The 23,431-nt window shown below is 39.1% G+C and overlaps 1 protein-coding gene across 4 annotated transcripts in view; it reads right to left on the bottom strand.

Moving 5' to 3' along the window:
* LOC134630959 (ephrin type-A receptor 5) overlaps positions 1-23,431 on the bottom strand; it is a 61,014-nt gene that overhangs the window by 21,707 nt on the left and 15,876 nt on the right. For 3 of the 4 annotated variants that reach the window (XM_063478794.1, XM_063478793.1, XM_063478795.1), the window contains exons 4-9: positions 11,423-11,578; positions 10,968-11,306; positions 2,380-2,504; positions 1,227-1,316; positions 979-1,048; positions 722-824 (exon numbers count right to left, since the gene is read on the bottom strand). In XM_063478794.1, the coding sequence (XP_063334864.1) occupies positions 722-824; positions 979-1,048; positions 1,227-1,316; positions 2,380-2,504; positions 10,968-11,306; positions 11,423-11,578 (883 nt within the window). The remainder of the gene's footprint in view (positions 1-721; positions 825-978; positions 1,049-1,226; positions 1,317-2,379; positions 2,505-10,967; positions 11,307-11,422; positions 11,579-23,431) is intronic. The other variant, XM_063478796.1, reaches the window with a different exon arrangement.

Genomic DNA, 23,431 nt, shown 5'->3' with positions numbered 1-23,431 from the left:
ACATGCATAATGTACATAAACATACTTATTTATTCCTGATATCACAATTAATTACTGACATGTGACTTTCCCGTCTAATCAACAACAGCTGGTAATAAGTTAACACCATGCCAGATAATTTTAGGCTCGAGTGTCCAAAATATCACACTTTCACGCTGATAAACAGTTTGATTGCCTTCTCACATTTTATTCAACAATGTTTGAACCACTCCAAAAAAGTTTCACTAATGCCACTGACAGGAGCCAACACCGTCAAAAACAACAGCACTTGCCACCAGAAAAGTTCAGGATATCCTCAACAACTCAACACAATATCCCTGTCATCAGACAACAGTGAGCTTCGCTGACTCATCAACTGCTATCGGACTCCTATCACTAAATTTTACAGGCACCTCAAGTCCAGAGCTGTTTGTCCTACAGTGACCACCGTAGTTAGGATTATGCAGGTAAATTGGGAAGATTAAGAAAACAGAACTCCGTTGACTGCAATCTACTGACATCTACTGGTTAGATTTTACAGACCGTAACTTTAATTCAATATTTCCAGTAACAGGAACATTATTAAAAGTAACACAGTAGCACTCTCATGCTAATATTTTGTATTTGTTTTTATTGCCATGTGCATGTGGGTGTATATTGGTGATATACACACACATGCACATGGATATACTTTTATATCATATTTTGATTTTCTTTTGCAGGTATATAGGTTATGTCTTACCGCCCACTGAGCAGGAATCCAGCAACCACTGCCAGCAGGACCAGAGCCAGTGTGATGGCCACCGCTACTATCGAAGCTTGAGCACGCTCACTAGTAGCAGTTACTGCCAAAGAAAAGACATGGGATTACACACAGTACACAAACACAAAACCACACCTGGCATCTGTTGTTGATACAGCCCCAGAACACAGGTGGGAGTTGTGTACAAGTTAAACTTCATTGTATTGTCATTCTCTCCTTCTCTTTGGTGTACTCACAGTAAGGGCTGGTCTGGAATTCAAAGCGCCGGCTAAATGCACCATAGCCTGCTGAGGTCCTGGCTCGTACCTGTAATGCATCATATCATTCATGCACCATACTTCACTTTAATTCATTTGGATTTGCTTGATCTTAGGCAATACTGACAAACTATTTTGTCACTGCTACATATTTAAATATTTTTTCCTTCCCTTTTGTCATCCCAGTTCCATTATCAGTCCCTTAATTTGTGAAACCCATTTCTGACCTGGAAGATGTAAGCTGAAGAGGGCTTCAGGCCTTCCACCACCATTTCAGTGTCCTTGGATTTTATTATTGTGTAACTGGAGTCCTGTTCCTTTAGTTGAAGAAAGAGAATGTTAGCTTAATTTATTCATGTGTTCTACTAACATTTTTGTACTTTTGATTGTCAAAAATGTGTTGCCCCAATAATTATATTGCCAAATTGTATGCATATAGCTTATTGCTGCTTTCTCTCCGCAGCTACCTGTGGTATATGCGAGCATGAGTGTGTCTAAATGCCTGTGTGTAGGGATCACTTTTCCAACTGTAACCACATCAGGTTTTAACTCAGCTAAATGCTGCCTCCATTAGCCAGATGCCATTAGCTCACCACTGACCACAAACCCTACCCTGCTCTCCAATGTACCTTTATTGTGACCTTAGAAAAGAAGACATCAGAGGATTACAGGCAGAAAAGAGGAAGGGCACAGGAACAATGATCTGCACAGAAGCATCAAATTGCTGTCCCTACTTAAGTCCAACTTAACAAAAAAGGGGAAAAAAAGGCTATTATGCTGTTACAAAGACTTTTGAAGTCAAAGTTTTCTCACTGGACCTGGCTTAAAACAAAATTTCAGTAAGATACACACATCTGTAGCTGTAACAAATTAGATGTGTTATACAGGGCAAAGGGGAAGTGCTGCTAGAGGTTGTTCAAGCATGGTCAGTTTCTTAAATATATATATATATATACTCTTAAAAAAGGCCAGAGACAACCAGTGTCATTAGCTATGTACTTTGAAAATGACATTTGGCTCTGTATTTATCAACAGAAATGTTTATATGATGTGTGTGTGTCTGTGGACTAAAGTCAATATGACATCTATTGTACAACTAAAAGCAAAAGCTTGAACAAGAAGAACCCTACAAACGAGTTTTCTGTTGTATAGTACATTTAATTTCATAGTACATATTGTTCAAAACTGTATACACTAAAACACTAAATTGGCAAACCAGTGCTTTTAAAACTGAAACCTCTACTGTACGAGAGGTTCAGGGAGGTACTAGGAAAACACAGCTGGCCCAAGGGCAGTAGACAAAGGTACACAGCTTTGTGAAAAGATTTGAAAATATATATATATATATATATATATATATATTTATTTTTTTTTTTTTACCTTTTCAAAATACTTGATCTCATACTCTAGGATGATGCCGTTGGGACGATCAGGCTCTGCCCAAGAAAGGGCAATGCTGCTCTTCCCTGTATGACCTTTCCTCACCACACTCACAGGGGACGGTGCTGCAGAAACAAAGATTCAAAGAAAATAGTACGGTTTGAAGTATCAACATAAATAGCACAATCCAGCAGTTAAATATGATGCAACCCACTGCACTTCTCACTGCATTTCACATTATTAAAACTAAATAACACAGGCATAAAACTCTAATAAACAGTGGCACAAAGGCACGTGGCAAAGTGTGCCAATGTTGTCAAATCTGCTGGATCCCATCAGCATTCACAAGACATCATTCTTTTGAGGACACCTCATCCTTTGATGTTTACATGCACATAACTAATTGTCATGCATGCTGTGATTGCTGTAAATCATGAAAAATTTAACTGTAGATTAAAAAATCTAAAGAGGATTTTAAATATGGCGACAAGAGGAAGAGGTTTTTCATGTAACAACTTACACAGTAACGGATATCTATCTTTGCTGTTCGGTGATTTCTTTCAAAGACATAATTTGCCATGTTTTTTCTTATGAGTTTCATGTTTGGAATTTAGGCTCCTCTCTGAGGTTGTTTGCTTTTGTCTGTCAAGCTCCCGCTCAAAAAATATTATTTTTGGTTCCCAAGCAGCTCTGCCTCAGAAGCATGTTTGCAATTTGGCAACAAGGTGCACCTGTGTCTAATTAAACCATCCCTTTATGTCTTGCTGCTGAGCATGTGCTGCCAGAGAAGCATATGAATTCAACTGTTTAAGTCTTCACATTTAAGTGTCTAGTGTACCAAATTTGGCACACGTTAAAGGTTACGAAATACACTGTAAAACTCTTCTAATGTAGCATCAACACAAACAACAAAATAACGACATAAATGTGTCACTTTTATGTACAATCCAAGATATTTGTGTATTTTGTTCTTTTCTTTGTATTTCTTTAAAGCTTACATTTTCATTTATGCCTTTTTTCTTTCATTTATCCTTTCAGTTTTGAAGTGAGCTTTGTTCTGCAAGTTTACATCAATCGTAAAGCCATCCTGTTGTAACCTGAACTATTGGTTCATCTCTCAGAGGGACAATTGGAGAGTCTCTGACACATAAAGAGCTTTTAACTAGGCAAAATGCTCCCTCAGGCAACATCCCTATAGCCTGTGTGTGTGTGTGTGTGAATGTTGATGCGCGTGGATGTGCGTGTGAATGTGTGGCTACTGCAAATGCTAAACACCGTTTAGGTTTCAATGGCCTCAGCAGAAGTCCACAGAGAATAAATCATCGCTACAAACACAGTAACTGTATCTTGAGAGGATGGTTGCACAGAAGTGTTATCTGTAATATCTTAAAAGCCTGAAACCAGAGACCGAAACTCACACACATACACACACACACTCAATGCTTAAATGGTATAAAGCCTGGATTCAATGATGAGAGAGAGGGTTTATTTTCCCAGCAGCTTTATGGGTAACAATACACCAAAATCTAAGTTTACACCCTCCAAAAATGGATGCAGTTTTCCATTCTATATTTAATCAAAAGTTTTGAAAAGGATTTGTAAAGAGGATACAGCCTTTTACCAAAGCTTGTGATTTTTAGGGTTATATAAATCATTCTTAGATTTGAAGTAGGGATTTTGTCTCAAAATTGTCATCAAAAATGTTGTCAAACATTATTTTTCACAAAGAAACAATAAGGACACTAATTATAGAGGTTAAGTTCCTTTAATGCCTTTAAAATCTTTATTTAGTCAAAAAAATTACCTAAATCATAATCCATCCATCCTTCCATTTTCTTCCACTTATCTGGGGCTAGGTCGCGGGGGGAGCAGCCTCAGCAGAGAAGCCCAGACCTCCCTCTCTTTAGCCACCTCCTCCAGCTTGTCTGGGGGAACACCAAGGTGTTCCCAGGCCAGCTGAGAGATATAATCTCTCCAGCATGTCCTGGGTCTGCCCCAGGGCCTACTCCCAGCGGGACATGCCCGGAACACCATACCCAGGAGGCATCTAGGAGACATCCTTGTCAGAAACCCGTTCCTCCCAATCACGCCACTCCAGGTCTCACTGTCATTGTTCACATGAGCTTTGAAGTCTCCCAATAAGGCGACAGAGTTCACAGGGGGAGTACCCTCAAGTACCCCACCCAGGGACTCCAAGAAGGTTGGGTACTCTGTATTGTCATTTGGCACATAAGCGCCTCATCTGGGTGGTGAGCCTACAAGAGGGTGGACCCATGTCTCTTTTTCGGGTTGTGCCTCGCCGCGCCCCATGGACTAAGGCCCAGGCACCAGGCGCTCACCGTTGGGCACCCTTAATGGACCTGGCTCCAGGGCTCCAGGGCAGGCCTCGGTAACCCTATCCCAGACAGGGTGAACTGTTTCCTAGATCTTTCAATCATAGGGATTTTTGAATGACTCTTTTTCTGGTCCCTCACCCGGGACTAATTTCCCATGGGAGAGCCTACCAGGGGATGAAAGCCCCTTGTCAACATAGCCCCTGAGATCCCTGGGGCACACAAATGCCTCCACCACGACAAGGTAGCAAACTTCTTAAAAATGTATTTTTCTGTCAATTTAGACAAACTAAAACCGTTGACTTTTTCTAGACTATAATCCAAACTATAGCCATTCCTATTTTAGTTAGTTGGAAATATGTGCAAGCTACTTTACACTCTTTCACTGAGCTGTTGCTTTACTTAATGCAAAGTCGGTTTACATTTGAAGCACACCTAAAAACAAGAAATGTTGGTCAGCGGCAAACACAGTGATTAAACACTTTTTGGCTCACTTGGTTCTGTCTCTTCCTTTTCACCAAATACAGAAAAGCATAGATGCACAATATCTGTATATATCCAAAATAGCACTGAGCAGTCACGCTAAAACAAGTGCTTTAAAACCCAGATTTTCAATCGAGACAGAAGGAGAGGTGATAGAAGAGAGAGACGGGGAGGAGGAGGGAATGCAAGAGGCAAAAAAAAGTGAAAAATGAAAGACGAGGAGGAGACATGTTGAAAGAGTGTAGACGGGACCCAGCAACACTTTTATTTTAACAACGGGGTAAACAGTGTAATGACACTTCTAGCTTTAAACACTTCCACTGCGTGTTATAACTGCTAATGAGCACGTACAGTATGCCAATGAAAACGCAAATGAAGATGAACTCCTGGTGTTTATGCCTGGTGGCTGGTAATGCTCTATTTGCTATCCGTCTGATACTTTTTTTCTACAAAGAGTGAGTTTAGAAAAGGTAAAACCCATTCACTGGAGGAATACAGCTATCCAATGTAACAAATAAAAGCAACATTATCACAGTGCTAAACATAAATCTCCCAGACCACTATCTGTCTGCACATCACCAAAATCAATACCGGCTTTCAACGATCTCGTTTTTATCTTATAACTACCCTCTCGGAATGACTGATAGATAGATTGAGACAGAATGAATTGGAGATAGGGGACAGAGATGTCTTCACTAAGGTTGCAAAGTACCAAAACTGCTATCATCTATTTTGCGAGGAACTTAAAACTTTAATCTGCCTTTTCTTTTGATGCAATACATTCGATTAGTGGCTTTGCACCAATCCAGCATCATGCCACAATCCACTTCCCTACCAGCACATCAATATTGACAAAAAAATATAATAGCTGGAATATTTTAATTGTGGCTTGGAGATTTAATGCTGTGACCATAAACCGCTCCAATTTGATGTATTTACAGAATTTTGCATTGTGCATCACTCTCCCTTTATTTTATAACATTTATTTACTGTTGCTGGATTAATTAGGATATAAATGTTTGTTTGTTTTTTTAAATTAGAGGAAGTAAATGAAAATTAATGCACAAACAACTGAGCTACTGGGGGCTTTCTATATTTTGACAATACACACCACACTTATAAGATTCAGTTTCCTAAGTTATACGTTAGAAGGCTTTTTGTCCCTTTTAAACCACTAAATCATTGAGTTAACCTTGACGACCTTGGTGGATGTAAGCCAATTTGAATGGATTGTTAAAATAAACACACTCTACAACCCTACAAAGCTTTTATCTAAATTAATTTAATACTTTTTGAGCTATCATGTATACAGACAGAAAGAATGCAATGGTACCAACAATATAACCTCTTTGCTAAGATACTGTTGGAACTGTTGGGAGCCAGACTGTTGGGTGAAAAAATACTATGTTATACCTGTCAAACAGTGTGATCTATGGCATTATTCATAGTTTCAACTAAAGAAATAGAAACAAATGATGTGTTTTTGCAACAAAGTGTTCGGAACAAAGTGATTAAAGATACAATTTAAAGTTGTCTGTTATGTGTAGAAAAAACACACTGGTTCATACCTTGGGTTGGGTGCCTTTTTATAATTGAATGACTCATAGGTCAGTGTAAGTGGCTTAGAAACAAAAATGATATTCATATGAAAATAGTCATGCACAAGGACTGGATGGGAAGTCTGTCTCCCTGTTAGCAACATCTAAAGAAATGAAAGGTGGTTCAAGACTTTTGCATAGTATTGCACGCTCCACATCAAAGTAAAATAAATAGGTACAGTACCAGGCAGCACATTTTTACCACACGCAAGCTAATGTATCATGGTACATTTGATTAATAGCCAATAGCAGAAAAAAAGTATTTGGGAGCATTTACTGTGCAAGTGGCACTCAATGTGCCTACAGCAGGAACAAATAACCTGAAATAAGATATTTTAAAACAGACAGAGCTATCCTAATAAAACTAAGCTGTAAAACTTGTGCTTATTAAATAAAAAAAAAAAAGCTATTTAGATTTCAAAGCTTCCTTTTTGATTGTGTAGAATGAGTAATATGCTAATTGTTTCAAACATTCATCAATGTCTGAGCAAATGTAACATATGGGAAACAATCACTGGGTTGCAGGGAAACTTGTATGAGCATTTTGGTGGCTTACTTTTCTTTTCAGAATTAATTTCTACCTCATAATAGCAGGTGCTAGCAAGCCACCTTATCAAATTTATATACCAGTGTGCCAAGGAACATCAAAGCAGTGAAATATATGTGGGCTTCCATGCGCCTACAGTGCTCTTTGTATTTTTGAATGTGTACAAGCAGTTAATGTCCAGACTCTCACTATCCTCTCTTTACTTCCTTCCTCTGCTTATCTTTCCTGCTGTTACAGCTTCTTGCTATGTCGCCTTTTCTTTCCTTATCACAAGCATCCTATCATTTTCCCTCCACATTTTGCCCCCTCTACCCTGTTGTTCTGTCCTTCTCTGTCGTACATTTCTCCTGTCTTTCACCTCTCCTGATCTCCTCTTCCCAACTACCAACACTTTATTATTCAGCAGGGTTTCGCGGGGACACTGTGAAATCACCTATTTCACGGATAACTTATCGTGTGTGACACTTTTCACACATCAAACAGCAGATCCTCTGACTCTATCTCTCTCCCTGCCTAAGCCTTAGCAGTAGTTTTGTCTCAGTACCTTGTTTTTACCGTCAGAAAGCAGAAGCACACTCTAAACCAGTCACATATGAGCACAAGAAAAATGCAGTTGGTTAAAGTGCTGATCGAGGTTTTCACTTAGTAATTACATCTGTCACTAAAGAGCAGATGGATCAGAACATGTTAAATCACTCATTACAATTACTGCCTGAGGATTATTGTGAAAATGATTGTTCCAAATAATGTTAGTCACTTGATACACAGCCTTCCAGTAGTTGAAGTGCTCACTTTGTTGATTTTATGAGTCGCACTACACAAACAGCGGTTGGTGCCTACTGCTACAAAGAGCTAGGAGCTGTATTCAAAAAACATCCTCGGGCTAAAAGGATCTCTTATTCCTAGGGGTGGACTTACTTCTAACTTTAGTACTTTTAAGTTCATTTGTTCTGAAATGATTCAGAAATAATTTTGGTTTTAAAAGCAGATGCAACATCTAAAAGATTTGATCTGAAAGTTTTCACTCCTAAGTCAATACAATCTACATAAAATCAGCCAAGGCAGCTGCAGGCAACACTCACTGCTGTTATTATTTTACAATTAAGTACAATGACATAGCGCAATTACACAAGTGGCTGTGTCATTATCATGACATTGAGAAACTTTGTAAATGAATCCAAAATGCAATATTTAAAGCACAGTTTCACAGTGTTTAGCACCATAAACTGAATTACATAAACAAAGCTGGCTTTCTAAGTGGATTCTTACCTAAAACTAAAATTCTTTCACTAACACAGACCTGTTACTTGTCAATCAAAAGTCAAAAATTCCCTCTTTATTTTTTTTTTTATATTTTTGCTTCCAAGCAGAGTTCTTGCTTTCTTGTAATGTTTATTGCAGAGCAGTAGTTCTCTAGGCTTTCTGAAGGTCTTTCAAAATTTTTCTTTGGACACTCATCAGAAATGGTCTTATTCTTAAGGATAGAAAACAGGGAAAAAAAAGGCTGTGGTATGCCAAATCACGCAAGAATTGGACTGAAATGCAGTGGCAACAGGTCTGATTGTGTGAAATCTTTGGTTCACGTTTTTGTCTAAGATGTAAGGAGGTCAGGGGGGAAATATAAAAGTGAATGGGGTTGAATTTCAGCCAGGACATTAAAAAGAAAAACTGCCTTGCCTTTTGCCTAATATATTGTATTTCTATGTATGTTTACACATGCTTCAATAATGTGCTGCACCTTTTTTCTTTTTTTTCCTAGAAAAATATTAAATGAAGATTGGCTTATAACCTTTGCACAGTTAATGGTATACGTGAGTCTTGGTGACATCTATAGCATTAGGGTCATCTCTCTTTACTAGCCTAATAGTTTCCTCATTTTTTATTTTTCCCTGCACCTTTAAATACTCATCAAATGGAAAACCCTACACATGCTGGGAAAGCACAAGTTCACGCTTGAGCCACCTTTCAGAATAGGATGTTGCTATGTTGGCTAATGAATCTAGCTAATAATTAGCTGAATAATAACACTGGAAAGAGGTGTTATATCTACTATTTTCTACTTTCTACCATTTTTTTTTTTTACACAGAGTAAGGCATTTAGAGTGCACTTCAGATGGCACGGCCGGGTTGCACATTCATGCTTGTTTATACTTGTACTAATTAGAACAGTTAACCACCAAGCTGCTCTCAATATGCTCATACGATTCTGTTTTCAAGGTAATGTTAAAAAAACACCCTCACTTACAGTAGCATGTACCAGATACAAGCCAAAGTACAGCAGACTTTATTGGTCTGTGACTCTGTCAGCCATGTGTAATCTAACATAATCCCTAATCTCCACTTGGTCCAGTGACTGCCTAACTTTAATCCAGCTACAACTGAAATAAACTGAATTTGAGTTGTGTAGTCTGGTGTAATCCACTCAGTGTGCTGACAGCCACAGTGACAACACATTTAGAGAACTGCCAGTAGTCTTGACTGTTAGACAGCCATCTGCCTCGCTCCTTTTCCTGTCCTCCTAAACACAAACTGTACCTTCCTGATTACTTGTACAGCTCCTCCCATTGATACTACTAATAATAACTGCTATTCTTTGGCTGCCAATGAACCATCTGTTGAAATAAATGGAACAAACACATTCTTTCAACATTGCTTTTTTTCCCCCTCTTGCCTTTTCTCCTGACAGAAGCCTTGGGGAAGAGAGTAGTAATTTTGTATTTTTCTCATTGCATTATGCTTTGCGCTACCCATTTCATTACAAGCAAATAAAACTAAAACTAACAAAAGCACATAACTCTTAACCCATAAAAAAATAGGTTCCCAGTGGAGTGTGAATCCTAATCTTCATTTAAACGGAAGCTAACAAAGCATCCAGTATTTACAGCTATGTGAAGTAGCTAGACTCTTTCATTATCCAATATGTGTTTGGCCACTTTAGTGGTTTTCATTTGGTGCATTGCTTAAGCTGACTTCATGGTTACAAAGATCTGCTAAGCTGCTCTGGCATCACATATAATGCATACTCCCAGAAATGATGAATGCAGAACATCACACCAGCCTAGTTTTTGTTTTTTTGTTCACACTTGAGCAAGCATAGCCCTCACCAACCTAAAATTCAAATGTAAACTTGTATGGCATCAGCATGATCCATCACTGTTGATAGACATGCAGAATAACACCTGCTGCCACGCACGACAGCCCATACACATAACAGAGCTTTCATTATGCCACAGATTCCTGTGAATCTCATTGATGCGCCTAATTGAGGGGACCAAGCTGCTTTTTCGATGACATAGCTGGATGCAAAAACAAAAAAAAGGCTGTCCACTGTGTCATGTTCTCTCCTTCGCTGCAGGGATAATGCATAAGTGAAAATTAATACAGCAACAGATTTGTTGGACAAATACTGTGATAATTTGATCATCTGGCGTCTTTGTTATCAAACCCAGATTGTCATGCGATGAATCTGGCATGCCAGTTGGTCTGTGGCATTTTAAATAAGCGTGGAGAAGAAGCAGTTATGACAAAACGTTTGATGACTTTTGCTGGAGAATTCAGGATAAGTTCGAATGGCGGAGTGGACAGCTATGGTGAATGTGATGATGAGTCAAATCTGGCGGAACATACCTGCCTGATTGGTTGTCACATTAAGTGACACATACTGCTTTGCATGGCCTTTGGCTAGGTCTGACACTCCGTTGACGGCTTCCAATAAGAAGCTGTAGTTGGTGTGTGACTGCAGGTCAGCCACCATCACTGAGGTGTTCGACAGGCCAGTGCGGCGTGGCAGAAAACGTACATTGGGACCGCACTCTTCCAAGCCCCTTCCGTCTGGCAGGACCTGTCTACAGATGACGTTATAGCGCACATCCTTCCTGCCACCTGTATCCATAGGAATGGACCACTCCAAGAAGACGCTGGTCTCATTGACATTAGAAATAGCATTACGAGGAGCAGATGGAGGGCCTGAGGGAGATGAAAAGGGCTTAGAAGAAGATACAGCTAGAAATACAAAGAAGCATTTGGATAAACAAAAGCCTTGAAAGTCAGCATGAGCAAATATAAAGGGGTTATATCCTCACGTGTGCACGCCATATTAGAAGGGTCAGAGTCTAGCTTAAAGTATCCGTCTTCACAGCTGCAAGCAGTGGCTCCCATCTGTCTGGCCACACTGTGAGGTGGACATTTACTACAGGCCAAAGACTCCAGCAGCGAGCGGTAAAACCCCACTTTGCAGACTGAAAGACAGGGAGGAGAGAGGATGTTTGGGGGTGGATAGGGAGATGATAAAAGTGGACATATAAATAGAAAGGAGAAAAGGGGTCACAGAGAGAGGTACAAATACAAAAAAAAAGTGGGGAGAAAGAGACATGGTTATTTCTTTTGAAAAAAAAGGAGGTCAGCATCACACTGGTAGGAAATTTTCCCTGGGTGGTTGCGGTTGTTTTGAGGTTCCTCGTCAGAGATATACAGCACTTTCATAGTTGAAATTAAAAGAAGCATTTGTCACACTTATATTGTTTCTTTTGAAGTCTGATTTCTTCTTATATCCCTCTGGGGCTTATTTCTTTTAGTCAACCTGTATAACCTTGCTTTTCATGTTTCACTGTTTAATCAAAAAGTTTTCCTCATTGAAGGATTTCCCTTCTTGTATTATCTTCAGTTCAATGATTTATAACCAGCACCTGATTAAGTTTGGACTTGCATCTGCTTCACAATATCGGTGCCATATGTGCAGCATTTACAAACAAATACGACAAGAACAAAAACAGGCAAAATTTACTTTCCTCCCACACAAACACACACACAGACAGATCTCAGGCTGATCTAAGTGGGGCAGGTAGACGGGATGCTGATGCACTGTGAATGTTAAATGGCACTCATACATCAACAATCTCACAAACTAGCTTAACGATTTGGCTGTTGTCATCCAGATAATTTCTGATAAGTGGAGTTTTATAAGTTATTGCAAAGTCAGTGGCATATTTCTATATCACTAAGCAGGACAAGGGGGAGAATTGAGGAAAAAAAGACTCTGCTTGTCCTCTAAATTTAGGAGCTGTTGTTTCCCCAGTTATTGTGAAGCCCACTCAGATCGCAGCTATGATTAAGAACTACATAATTAAACTTCAGGTAGGAGGACAGGAGGACAAAAACTAGGAAACGGAAACAATACGTGATGGTTAAAAACAGAGATAAGGTGAGAAAAGGAAATGATAGGAGGAGAAAAGCCAAGCTTACAAGGATGAGACAAGGAGAGAGAAGAGAAGAAAGGACGAGACAAAGGAAGACTGGTGGGATGGTTTGTGTGTGTATGTGTGTGTGTGTGTGTGTGTGTGTGTGTTTCAGTCGTTAGGCAGCAGTGGCTCTGATTCACCTTGACGGAACCTTGGTCTGTTGTCATGGAACATTAGGCCTGAAAAATTCTCCCTCTGCCCTGGATCACTCTAAGTCTCACCTTTGCTTCTCGCACACACACACACACACACACACACACACACACACACACACACACACACACACACACACACACACACACACACGGAAACAGGCCTTTTATAAAATCTGTTTGGCATTTCGAATGCCTCACATACTGTAATTATAAGTTGGGGCTCAAGATAATGTTTTTGACACATTTATGAAGCTGGCGAAGCTTCAGGACAGGATTACATCTGGTGACATTCTCTATGCTTAACTGCCTTTGTATGGCTTGTTACATTCAGGTGTTTAAGAAAGTTATTCCATGAGATACATTTTTGTGTATTTTTGTTTCATGAAGCATTTTAATGTTTCAGCTTCTGTACTGATGGTTACTCCCTTACTTAATGTGCTTTGTTAGGGCAATGATGTACTACCCTCAACATGGGTGTGCGAGCCAGGGCAGTAGGACACACCTAATCTTTTTGTGAGCCTGTTACCACACACACACCTACACACTTGTGGTTGCATATAGATTTATTGCCATTGTCTGGTCTCTAGCTCTCCTTGGCTTCATCCTCCAAACCCCCATGGTCAAATCAATAAAAATGGGATGGCAGCTCATTTCACATACATAGACAAGCATGTTTGTGCCCAAACAGTGAAGTAGAGTGTTGGAGAGTAGAGTCAAAACAGAAAATAAATAAATGAAAAAAAAAGAAAAGAAAAACTTCTTTAATAATTTCTGATACTACATTCAGGTATAATGCCAAGATGATGGATTATCTTTATTTATTTTTCATCTCTTTTTGATTTGGTAAGCTCTCATCACCAGGTGTGCGTGTCTGTGACTTTGTGTGCGTGTATGTGGCGCTCCCCAAAGATCACCTGTCAGTCAAACAGTATGGTGTGGGCACAGTGTGGTACTATGATGGCTCCCTACTTGGATTTCCTGTTCAACTCGTTTTGACATTCTGGATGTTTTTTTTTTTCTTTCTTCTTAATTTGTCTGTTGGCCACCGTTGTGGCCAGCTGTCACTCAAGAGAATATACACATATATGATCTCTAATTGTTCTTGGGAAATAGTTAAACCACTCTACCATAATGAAAATCAAATAAATCATTGTTACTTTGACATTTACTGCTTATGCAAAATAAATCTATTTGTTAGCTGAAAAATCTATTTTTTCTATTCCACGTTTGATAGACTGATAGACTTTTGCTCCCAGTGTGGCGTCAAAGACGAGATGATGCGCTCTGATTAAATTAAATTAATGTATGGAAATGTCTTTCCCCTGGAAGTTGTAAATGATTATGAAAATGATATAAACATTTGCAATTAAAATGTGCAAACTGGCATGAAAAAAAATCCATTGCATGCCACTTTAATAAAAGTCAATTCTAGTTGACTAATGACTACTTGTTAAGGTATTTATTATCATTAATTCTACTTCATTTCCATTTTCATTTAGGATAAATAGATTATCCATGCTCTACATGCAAATGAACAAAGAACATGCAGAGAAATTAAGTCTATAGATGTGTTTTTCGAATTGTATGAGTACAGCTGACAACATATATCATGACTACATATCAGTATCACTCTCTTCACTTAATTATGTGTTAAAGGATTTGAATGCAAAGGTTTGTGAAGGTCAGAGAAGCAAACTGGAGGTTGGAAATAGGATTAAGTGATTAAAAAGCCACAGAGAGTAAATTTAAGAACACAGTCTAGAATCTGAGACCAAGAAACAGCTGAGGGGCAGCCTTAAGATCCACAGTACAACTGTCTAGATAGGACTGCATAACATGCAAGTGGTCTACATTAACTTTACATGGCAGCTTGATTACTAAAGGTTTATTAAAAATAAGTGCTATTTTTAAGTGATTTTTTTTCACTTCATTTATTTTACATTACATTTACTGTCTGTTTTTGACCAACTCACCTTTCATATTTCCACAACAATAGCGAGGGACATGCAGGCAGCTGGATTCGGATGAGGTGCTTTAATTCTTTAACCATCTTAAATGCGCAAATAACCGAAAACACATATGTATACACACTAACAGACACACTTCCTGCAGTGAGATTAGTTATGGTCATGCCTGGCTGACTGAAATGGCTCATTCCTCATTGTGAATGCAACCTGAATAGACGGCGTTGGTGGTATTAATGTACGTGTGTACGAGTATGTGTGTTGCCCTTGGGCAAGCTGTCTTTCTGATGCCACGCAGCTCTTAATGCACAGCACAAAGGGTAATAGGTAATTAATATGCAATACACACTAATGTGCATTTGTGTGTTTTTGACTGTAAGGTTAATACGTAATTAATATGCATCATACACTGGCATCCCAGGCAATTAAGGATCCAGCGGTGTCCGTTGATGCTTCTTAACGAACGTCCTCTTTAATTGGAAACATTTCACTGTAAACATGTTGATTTATATGACTGGCTGTCGTTTGGTGGGATTAGAGCGAGTAAGCGATTAAGGCAGAGAGAAGGAGACGTACTGAGATGAGGACTAAAATGAAAGAGAATTTAAAGTTAAGGACCACATACTGTGTCTGAACACTGGATTTAAATTCATTTATATGGGCTTAGAAAACTGTATGGATGCAAATATATTAAAAAAAAGATCTCTTATGTATAATTACATAATATGTTAATGGATTATTACTGATCATACCAATGCATCAGATTGCTAGAGAACACTGCATATCGGACTACACAGTAAATTGTAAATGTAGCTGTCCAGTTGTTTTTACTGCAGTTATGTTGCACCACTGAACCACCAAACAGCCAAAAAAGATGAAATGAGGATGGAAACACAAATGGCTCACACCATTCTGTGACAACCACTTATGTTTCCATCTTTCCCGTCACTCTTCCAACAGTACACACAGTCAGCAGGACTGACCAAAAAGTAAACTTTGACTGAAGAAATCCAAATACTCACAAGGCTGAATTTCAATGCACTGCCTATATTGTTAGCAGATACTATTGTGAACTAATAAACCAGCTGAGGAAACACAGTAAATATCCTGTTCCTGTGTTTGTCCCACAGCAAACTACTGGCCTAACAATCATAAACACAACGTGTTTCAGGGTGTGCATGCATGAGATGTTTCATACCTTTATTATTTTTGTATTACTGTGTTTGTGTGCCTCTGCATGTGTGCATGTGCCAATGCATGCTCATATTTGTGCATGTTTCTATGTGAACACAAACAAAGAAGGATGATAATACCGTAATAATACACAATTGAGTGAATGGGGTTTTCCTTTCTGTTGGTTGACAGAGGAGGCCATTGTTCACAACTCAATTATTCTCACAATCAGACCACAAGCAGAAACCCAAAGGTCAAGCATCCAGGTCACAATAGCTTTCGAACAAAACCCAATGTATTGACTCAGTAAGTGTCTAGAGAAAAAGAGTAAATATAAGAAATGTGTGATAAATCATAATATGCTGACTGGATGTCTTGGGAAAACAATTTAACTAGTCATAAAACATACTATAGTGCCCTTTCAGCATTTAGCTGACATTAATTTACTTCCAAATATTAGACTCCATCAACGGACCAACAACCATGAAGAAAACATGGATCCACAAACTAGGTGTACAAAGGTCGGGATCTCAGTTGTACAGCCATGCTCTTGCGAAAAGGTGATAGGACAGCGATATGTGACATGTATAAAATTAGGCTGTGAATTTCTTATGACTTTTAATTCACAAATTTGCATGTATGGTATAATCCACCTGTTTTTAATCAGATAGAAGGTACCAGAAATCAAGTAATATATATATATATATATATATATATATATACACACACACACACACACACACACACACACACACACATATATTAGCTTCAACGTTTTTAAATCCATCTGACTCAACACAAAAAAAATAGCATGCCTGCATTGCATCATTGCTGTAGAGCTATGATGGTTTTATAAAACGTTGGAAACTCATCACCTCTCTTAAATGCATTATGGGTAATATAGTGCCGAAATAATCAGTACTAAGCCACCACTGGCTCGGACTCTGGAGATGGCCAGACTTTCATGGAAAGAACCTCGCTCTGCTGAATGAAGCATTTTATGAATATTTCAGCAACTGCAGGAATGCGTGCGTGTGTTTCTGCGTGTCTGTGTGGGTGCATGAGCGTTTGCTCTTCCATCTTTGTGAGGACAAATGGCTGGCCCATTTTCTTCAAAGAGATTTTCTTTTAGAGGTATTGTCTGAGTGAGGATGATGCATTTGTCTGTTAGTGTAACAAATGGGATTATGCAACTTGCTATGCTGGTTATGGCTCGGGTCAGAGGTATGGTAATGACAATGAGTCAATTAAGGTCTTCACAAGTATAGATAAAACCATGTGGGTGTGTATGCATGTTAACAGGGGCAAGGGTAAAAGAGAGGAAGCTCTTCTGGGAAAGTCAGTTTACCCAACAAGCACTCAGGAAGCACTTTAGTTATCATGACAGCATCACCACGTGGAGATGATGGGGGGAAGGGGGTGGGGAGAAAGCTGGAGAGAGAGCATGATGCAGGAGGAAAGAGTTCAATGAAAGAAGCCATTAGCAGATTCCAGTTGAGCAGGATCTAAAAAGAATAATGGTGGCTCTTTCCTTGATGAATCTAGTCAATTCATAGTTTAGGAGATGATGGTTTCCTGCAACTTGATATTTGCACTCTTTATCTTTGACTGTGATGAGGGATGACAGAACATTTCTGTATGGGAATCTGAATACTCTAAACTCATATGATATGAATTAAAAAGACATAGATACAGGCTGGAAAGTATCTTACTTGAACTACTGGGTGTTTTGGGTCCAGTGAATTCTGATCTAATTATCAAAAATGGACAACAGAAGTTTAGAAAAACGTTGTCTGTCATCAGAATCTGGTGTAAACAACATGAAAGCACCTAAGTAAGGCCAATCCTACCATCAATGTATAAAGGGTTCTAGCTGGTGGTGGTGGCTGGTGTAATGATGTGCAGGATCTTTCCTGGTTAAACTTTGGGCCTGTTAGTACCAACTGAGTACAGCCTAAACGAGTATTGTTGCTGACCACGTCCATCTGGTTATTACCAGTGTACTCATCTTCTGATGGCTGTTTCCAGAAGAATAACGTGCCATGTCACAAACCTCAAATAATCTCAAACTGTCTTGAACTTGAAAATGAGTTCACTATAGTGAAATGACCTCCACGGTCACCAGATCTTAATTAAGGATACAGCAGTGATTCATATAATTGATGTGCACCAATAAATATGAGTCAGCTGCATGATGCTATCATGCCAATATAGACCAAAATCTCTGAAGGATATTTCAAGCATTTGGTTGATTTTCTGTTATGAAGAATTAAGGTAGTTTTGATGCAAAGCGGGACCAACTTAGTACAAGCAATGTGTTGCTAGTAGCATTTCCTTTTCTCCTGTAGTTTTTTTTTTCCTATAATCTTACCATTAAGAAAAAAAAAAGTACTACTTGAAATGGCATGGGAGATGAAAGAAAATGTTCTCCTCTCCTTTTAGGATGTAGGTCTATGTGGTATGCATTATATAGTGAAAAAAATGTAATGTACTGAACAATTTTGAAAATACACAGGAAAAAATAAAACACCCAGAGTATTCATGTCAGACTCAGATCCTTATCGGCACATGATGGTAATTCTACTAAAATGACAGATGCTGCCATGATCATGTGTGTATCTCTGTGTTATGCAAGAGACTGTAATACCCTTGTCACCACAGCATCAACCACAAGCCTCACACTGCAAGTGTGAGCTGCTTGTTCACTATCCCCATAAATCCCTAGAGGGAGAAGGCAGAAAGCTTCTTCACATTACTACGCCAGTGAGACTGTTTTTGATGGCAGCATCACGACTGTGGCCAGATCAAGTTTGACATATGCTACAGTGACGTCTGACAGGCAGGCAAACACAGAGGAACATCAGGGGAGCCATGGCACTGAAACAAAGTATCGTCAAGGGAAATCCAACTCTACCCCTGACACTTAGACAACTATCTCCAAACAAAATATTAAAAAATGTTGAGATGTATCCCAAAGATGTAATATCCTTCCAGTCACAAGCAGGTATTTTTTCTTTATTACAAGTAATTCTGTTAATTAAGGATACCAGTAGTCACACTTGTTTTAATTTGTATCCCGTATCTGCTGTCTTTCTCCTCATCCCCTCCCCCGACATCCCTTTCTCTCTCCCCCAACATCGCTGCCCGTATTGTACCTCTAAGTCTTTCTTCTTTTGTCATGTGAAATCAGTGTAGCCCAAATCCAAACATCACAAAGGCTCAATCCTGCTTCAGTCCACCTTTTTCCCCCTCATTCTGAATCCAAAGCATTTAGCTCTTTTTTTTTCATTCCAACATCCTGGTCATCCTGAATTCCCTTTTCTCCACATTGAATCTAGCCCTTATTCTATCACTGCACGCTTCTTTCAATATTTATTGCATCATTCCACTTCATCATTTTACTCTCACATATACCATTATTCCATTATTTACTTTCAATGCAGCCCACATTCCAGTCAATCTCTAATCATTTCAGCTGTAGATGATTTTCATCCTATATGAATTTAAACATTTGTTTATGTAACGTTTTCAATGTTAAACATTGTTAATGCACATCAAAATATTTCCCTACATTGTATATTCCAATAGCCAACCTGCTCAAATGTGAGAATTTAATGCCTCTTCTTTTTTGTATGGTTACTCTCATATAAAATAGTATCTTTCGTAAACCAGACCGCAGACTCTAAGGTTGTGTAACTTTTCCGGTGGGGCGATCGTGGCTCAAGAGTTGGGAGTTCGCCTTGTAATCGGAAGGTTGCCGGTTCGAGCCCCGGCTTGGACAGTCTCGGTCGTTGTGTCCTTGGGCAAGACACTTCACCCGTTGCCTACTGGTGGTCAGAGGGCCCGGTGGCGCCAGTGTCCGGCAGCCTCGCCTCTGTCAGTGCGCCCCAGGGTGGCTGTGGCTACAACGTAGCTTGCCATCACCTGTGTGTGTGAATGGGTGAATGACTGGATATGTAAAGCGCTTTGGGGTCCTTAGGGACTAGTAAAGCGCTACACAAATACAGGCCATTTAACTTTTTTGTAATTTTTGTTTTCTGACATTTTGTAGACTAAATAATTTAAATATAAATTGGGTTTATTCTTAACCCATCTGAGGGTTGAGTTGATGTAAAAAAGGAAAATGTTAATTTTATTAACCCGTTTTGTGTGACATGTCCTGACAAAGCTAATATATTTGCCTTTCTATTTAGCTCTTATTTAGTTAACCCTTAATTCAATCATTCTTCCAGTGTTTCTTTCTATTCTCTCTAGTATTCAATCAAAAAGGCCTCATTTCAAAGACTGAGTCAGTCTACACCCGCTTCCTTCTTTTCTCTCTCTTCATCCATCTGCCATTTCTATCCACAGTTATCCATCCTCTATCCCCATCACCCCTGGAACAACACTCATCCATCTCTTTGTCTCCATGCCCTCACACCCTGTGGTGAGAAATCTCCAATTTATCTTGTGTCCCCTTGTTTTGCCTTCACTTCTCTCTGTACTCTTCTCATCACTCTGTCTATCCATCAAACCATCTACCCATGGATGTACTGCCCTCCTCCCTTCAGTCCTATTAGGCTTACAAAGCTGCAGGATAGCAGCAAAAAGGCTGAATGTACATTCATATATATAATGATATACCATATGTATGAGTATTTGACAAAATTTGTTCTTTTATAAGACATTTATTTATAGAGTGTATACAAATATATATATATGTATTTATTAGGGGTGCAACGATACACAAAATTCACGGTTCGGTTCGGTTTGATACTTTGGTGTCACGGTTCGATATTTTTTCGATACAAAAAAATGTTCATGCCTTTTTAATTTGTCATTTATTAAAATTATAAATATATATTTTAACTCAAAAGTACAGTTTTTAAATTTAATGTTGCTGAAACAACAAAATTAAAAAAAAAAAAAAAAAATCTATCTGATCGAGAAATCACTCATCTTTGAAAAAGAGAGTTTATTACAGAGAAATGGCTCTTTCCAAAATAAAAGCTATACTATAGCCTTCTTCTGGGCTATATTCTCAGCAGCATATTAAACATATCAGGTCCCCATAAGGAGAATCATGTGCTAACGGCTGTCTAAATGACTCGGGTAAAGTTTGTAGCATGCGTGCTTGTTGTTTTTGTCTGCTTCCACTTGTCTTTGCACTAGGATGATGGCGGCGTAAATGTGCAGTCATATTCGTTGTGTTCCCACTAGTGCTGTCAGCGTTAATCTCGTTAAAATGACATTAACGCCATAACGCGGCAAATCTCCGTTAACAAGTTACTGCGGATCGCCCCGTGCGTGGGGCTGGACGGCGTCAACACGTCAACAAGCTAACTGCGCTAACGCACTAGTTCCCACCAATTGAGCATTGCGTGGCACATCCGACATACTGTTTTACTTTTGTTCATGACGCGCTTACCATCAGGGTCATGCTTCACATGAAAACCAAGATAGTTCCAAACGCCAGATCTGAATGAGGGTGGGGGAGGTTCAGCTTCAGGGAGCGTTGAGGCAGTTGCCATGTTGCAACAAGCTTAGCTTCTGTCTTGCTAGCTTGCGCTGTGCTCAGTGGATCTGCACTCGACTGTGCAGCCTAGGCGGAGTAGTCGAACGCAGATCCACTGAGCGCTCAACACAGACAGCATCGTCAGAAGAAAAGATCAAATAAATAAATATTTTTGTATTGTTCGATACATATGCGTACCGAACCGAAAGCACTGTATCGAACGGTTCAATATCGATACCAGTATTGTTGCACCCCTAGTATTTATATGTATTTTTAATTTTTTTGTGCAGAAGCAAAACAAAAACGGGATTTTATGATGCATGATGATGCATAATTTAATGCTATTAAGTGTGCTGTCAAACGTACCACAAAGTTGGACTGTAGCAGAATGGAACAATAAATAAACTGCAACAAATCCAGCAGTGCATGGCCACACAGTTGCTGCTCCACAGGGATGATGCACCATTTCCATAAATCCAAAGAGCTCAGATTGTCCTTTACATGCTACAATTGTTTGGTGACTGAGTTGTTTCCACAAATAGAGATGAACTTTTGAGAGAAAAGTATATGTGTGGGTGCTGTGTGTATGTATCTCCCAGACATAGAGTAAAGACAGTTGTGTGATGTGTTGATAGTGAAAGAGGCAGATCTTTTAAACTGAGGAAAAAAGTGAGGGAAGAGTCAAAGACAGCTGCAAGAGCAGGAGAGTGCAAATGCACTGGACAGCAGAAACTGAAAAAGAAAAAGAAAAAAGTAGGATGGAGAAACAATGAATGATAGGCAGTCAAAGAAGAAAAAAGAAACAGACATATGAAGGGGGTAAGAAAGAGCAAAATGACTGGGTAATGGACAAACCAAGGTACAGAGAAAGACACACACCAAAGGAGTGAGAAAAAATGGACGTGTGAATGAGATAAAGCAAGAGAGGCGAGAAAGATAAAGACAAAAAGGAGGATGAAGAGCTGTCCATAATGAGTTTTGTCCTACATTCACAAAGGCAACATTAAATCATGCTCTACTAAGCAGCACACACACTGCCAATACAGCCAGGGTTTACACATTTTCTCACTCACTGTAGTGTCCTCTGACCTTCAACCCATTGATTCACTGTCTACACATAAAATGTAGTTTTTACCAATGAGGCATCTCTCTTTAAAAAGTGCTATTCGTTTTTAATAGCACATATCCACTGAAAGAGCATACAATTAAAATTAAAGCTCTCTGAAGGTTCTAAAAATCCAGCTCAACAGATCTGTAGGACAACCACTTCTTAACAGGAGCTAGAAACTACTCCTGTGTTGTCCATAAAAAGACACCAAATATGACTTCTAGCAGTATGGAGTCCAGGAATTCTTTCAGTGTCTGAAAAACAGAAATCAACACTTTGCACTCCAATGTGACTGACTGAAATACACATGAAAAAGTGTTTACTAAGGCAGAGAACACATATGGTTACAAACCTGCTACTGAGGAAACCCTGCCATGTTTCTCTCTGTAGACATTTTCAAAGGCTGTCACTCTAACAGTTTCATCTGTATACAAAACTGTAAAGACGAAAAACATCCCCCTGTAGCCTAATTAATAGTGAGGAATCTTTTCTACTCACTTCACTTCAGCTTGCTGTAAATATGGACTATAATTTGTGAAAAAAAGAGATAAATTATATTACTGCGAGCTCCCGAGATTTGTTTTTATTCCAGAAGGTTTAACTAATGGCAAAAATTTGCATATCACACAACTTCATCTTCCAAGAATTCAGAACACTCCTTGAAGCTTGGAAAGACAGCATGAAAACCAGGTAAACCCTGTAACTTTGTTCTGGCACAAGAAGGCAGAAAGAAAGAGCCTGTGGAGTCAGTTAGCTGCAAGACAAGGCAGGGTCAGATTTTATTACAGTGACATCAAAATAACACCTCACAACCCTTTACAAAAGCGCACAAAGGGAGTGCCGCTTTTTGACTTTTCTCTTTATAGCTCAGTCTACACCAGAGAAGTACAGTTTTAATCTTTTGTGCTGTCCAGGCAAGCTTCATGCATTTGCAAATCCCTTTGCAGTTATATGCTTGCC

The sequence above is a fragment of the Pelmatolapia mariae genome, linkage group LG7 (assembly GCF_036321145.2).
Source record: "Pelmatolapia mariae isolate MD_Pm_ZW linkage group LG7, Pm_UMD_F_2, whole genome shotgun sequence".
Classification (NCBI taxonomy): Eukaryota; Metazoa; Chordata; class Actinopteri; order Cichliformes; family Cichlidae; genus Pelmatolapia; species Pelmatolapia mariae.
The sequence above is the reverse complement of the archived record's forward strand: the minus strand, read 5'-3'. Positions and strand labels throughout refer to the sequence as shown.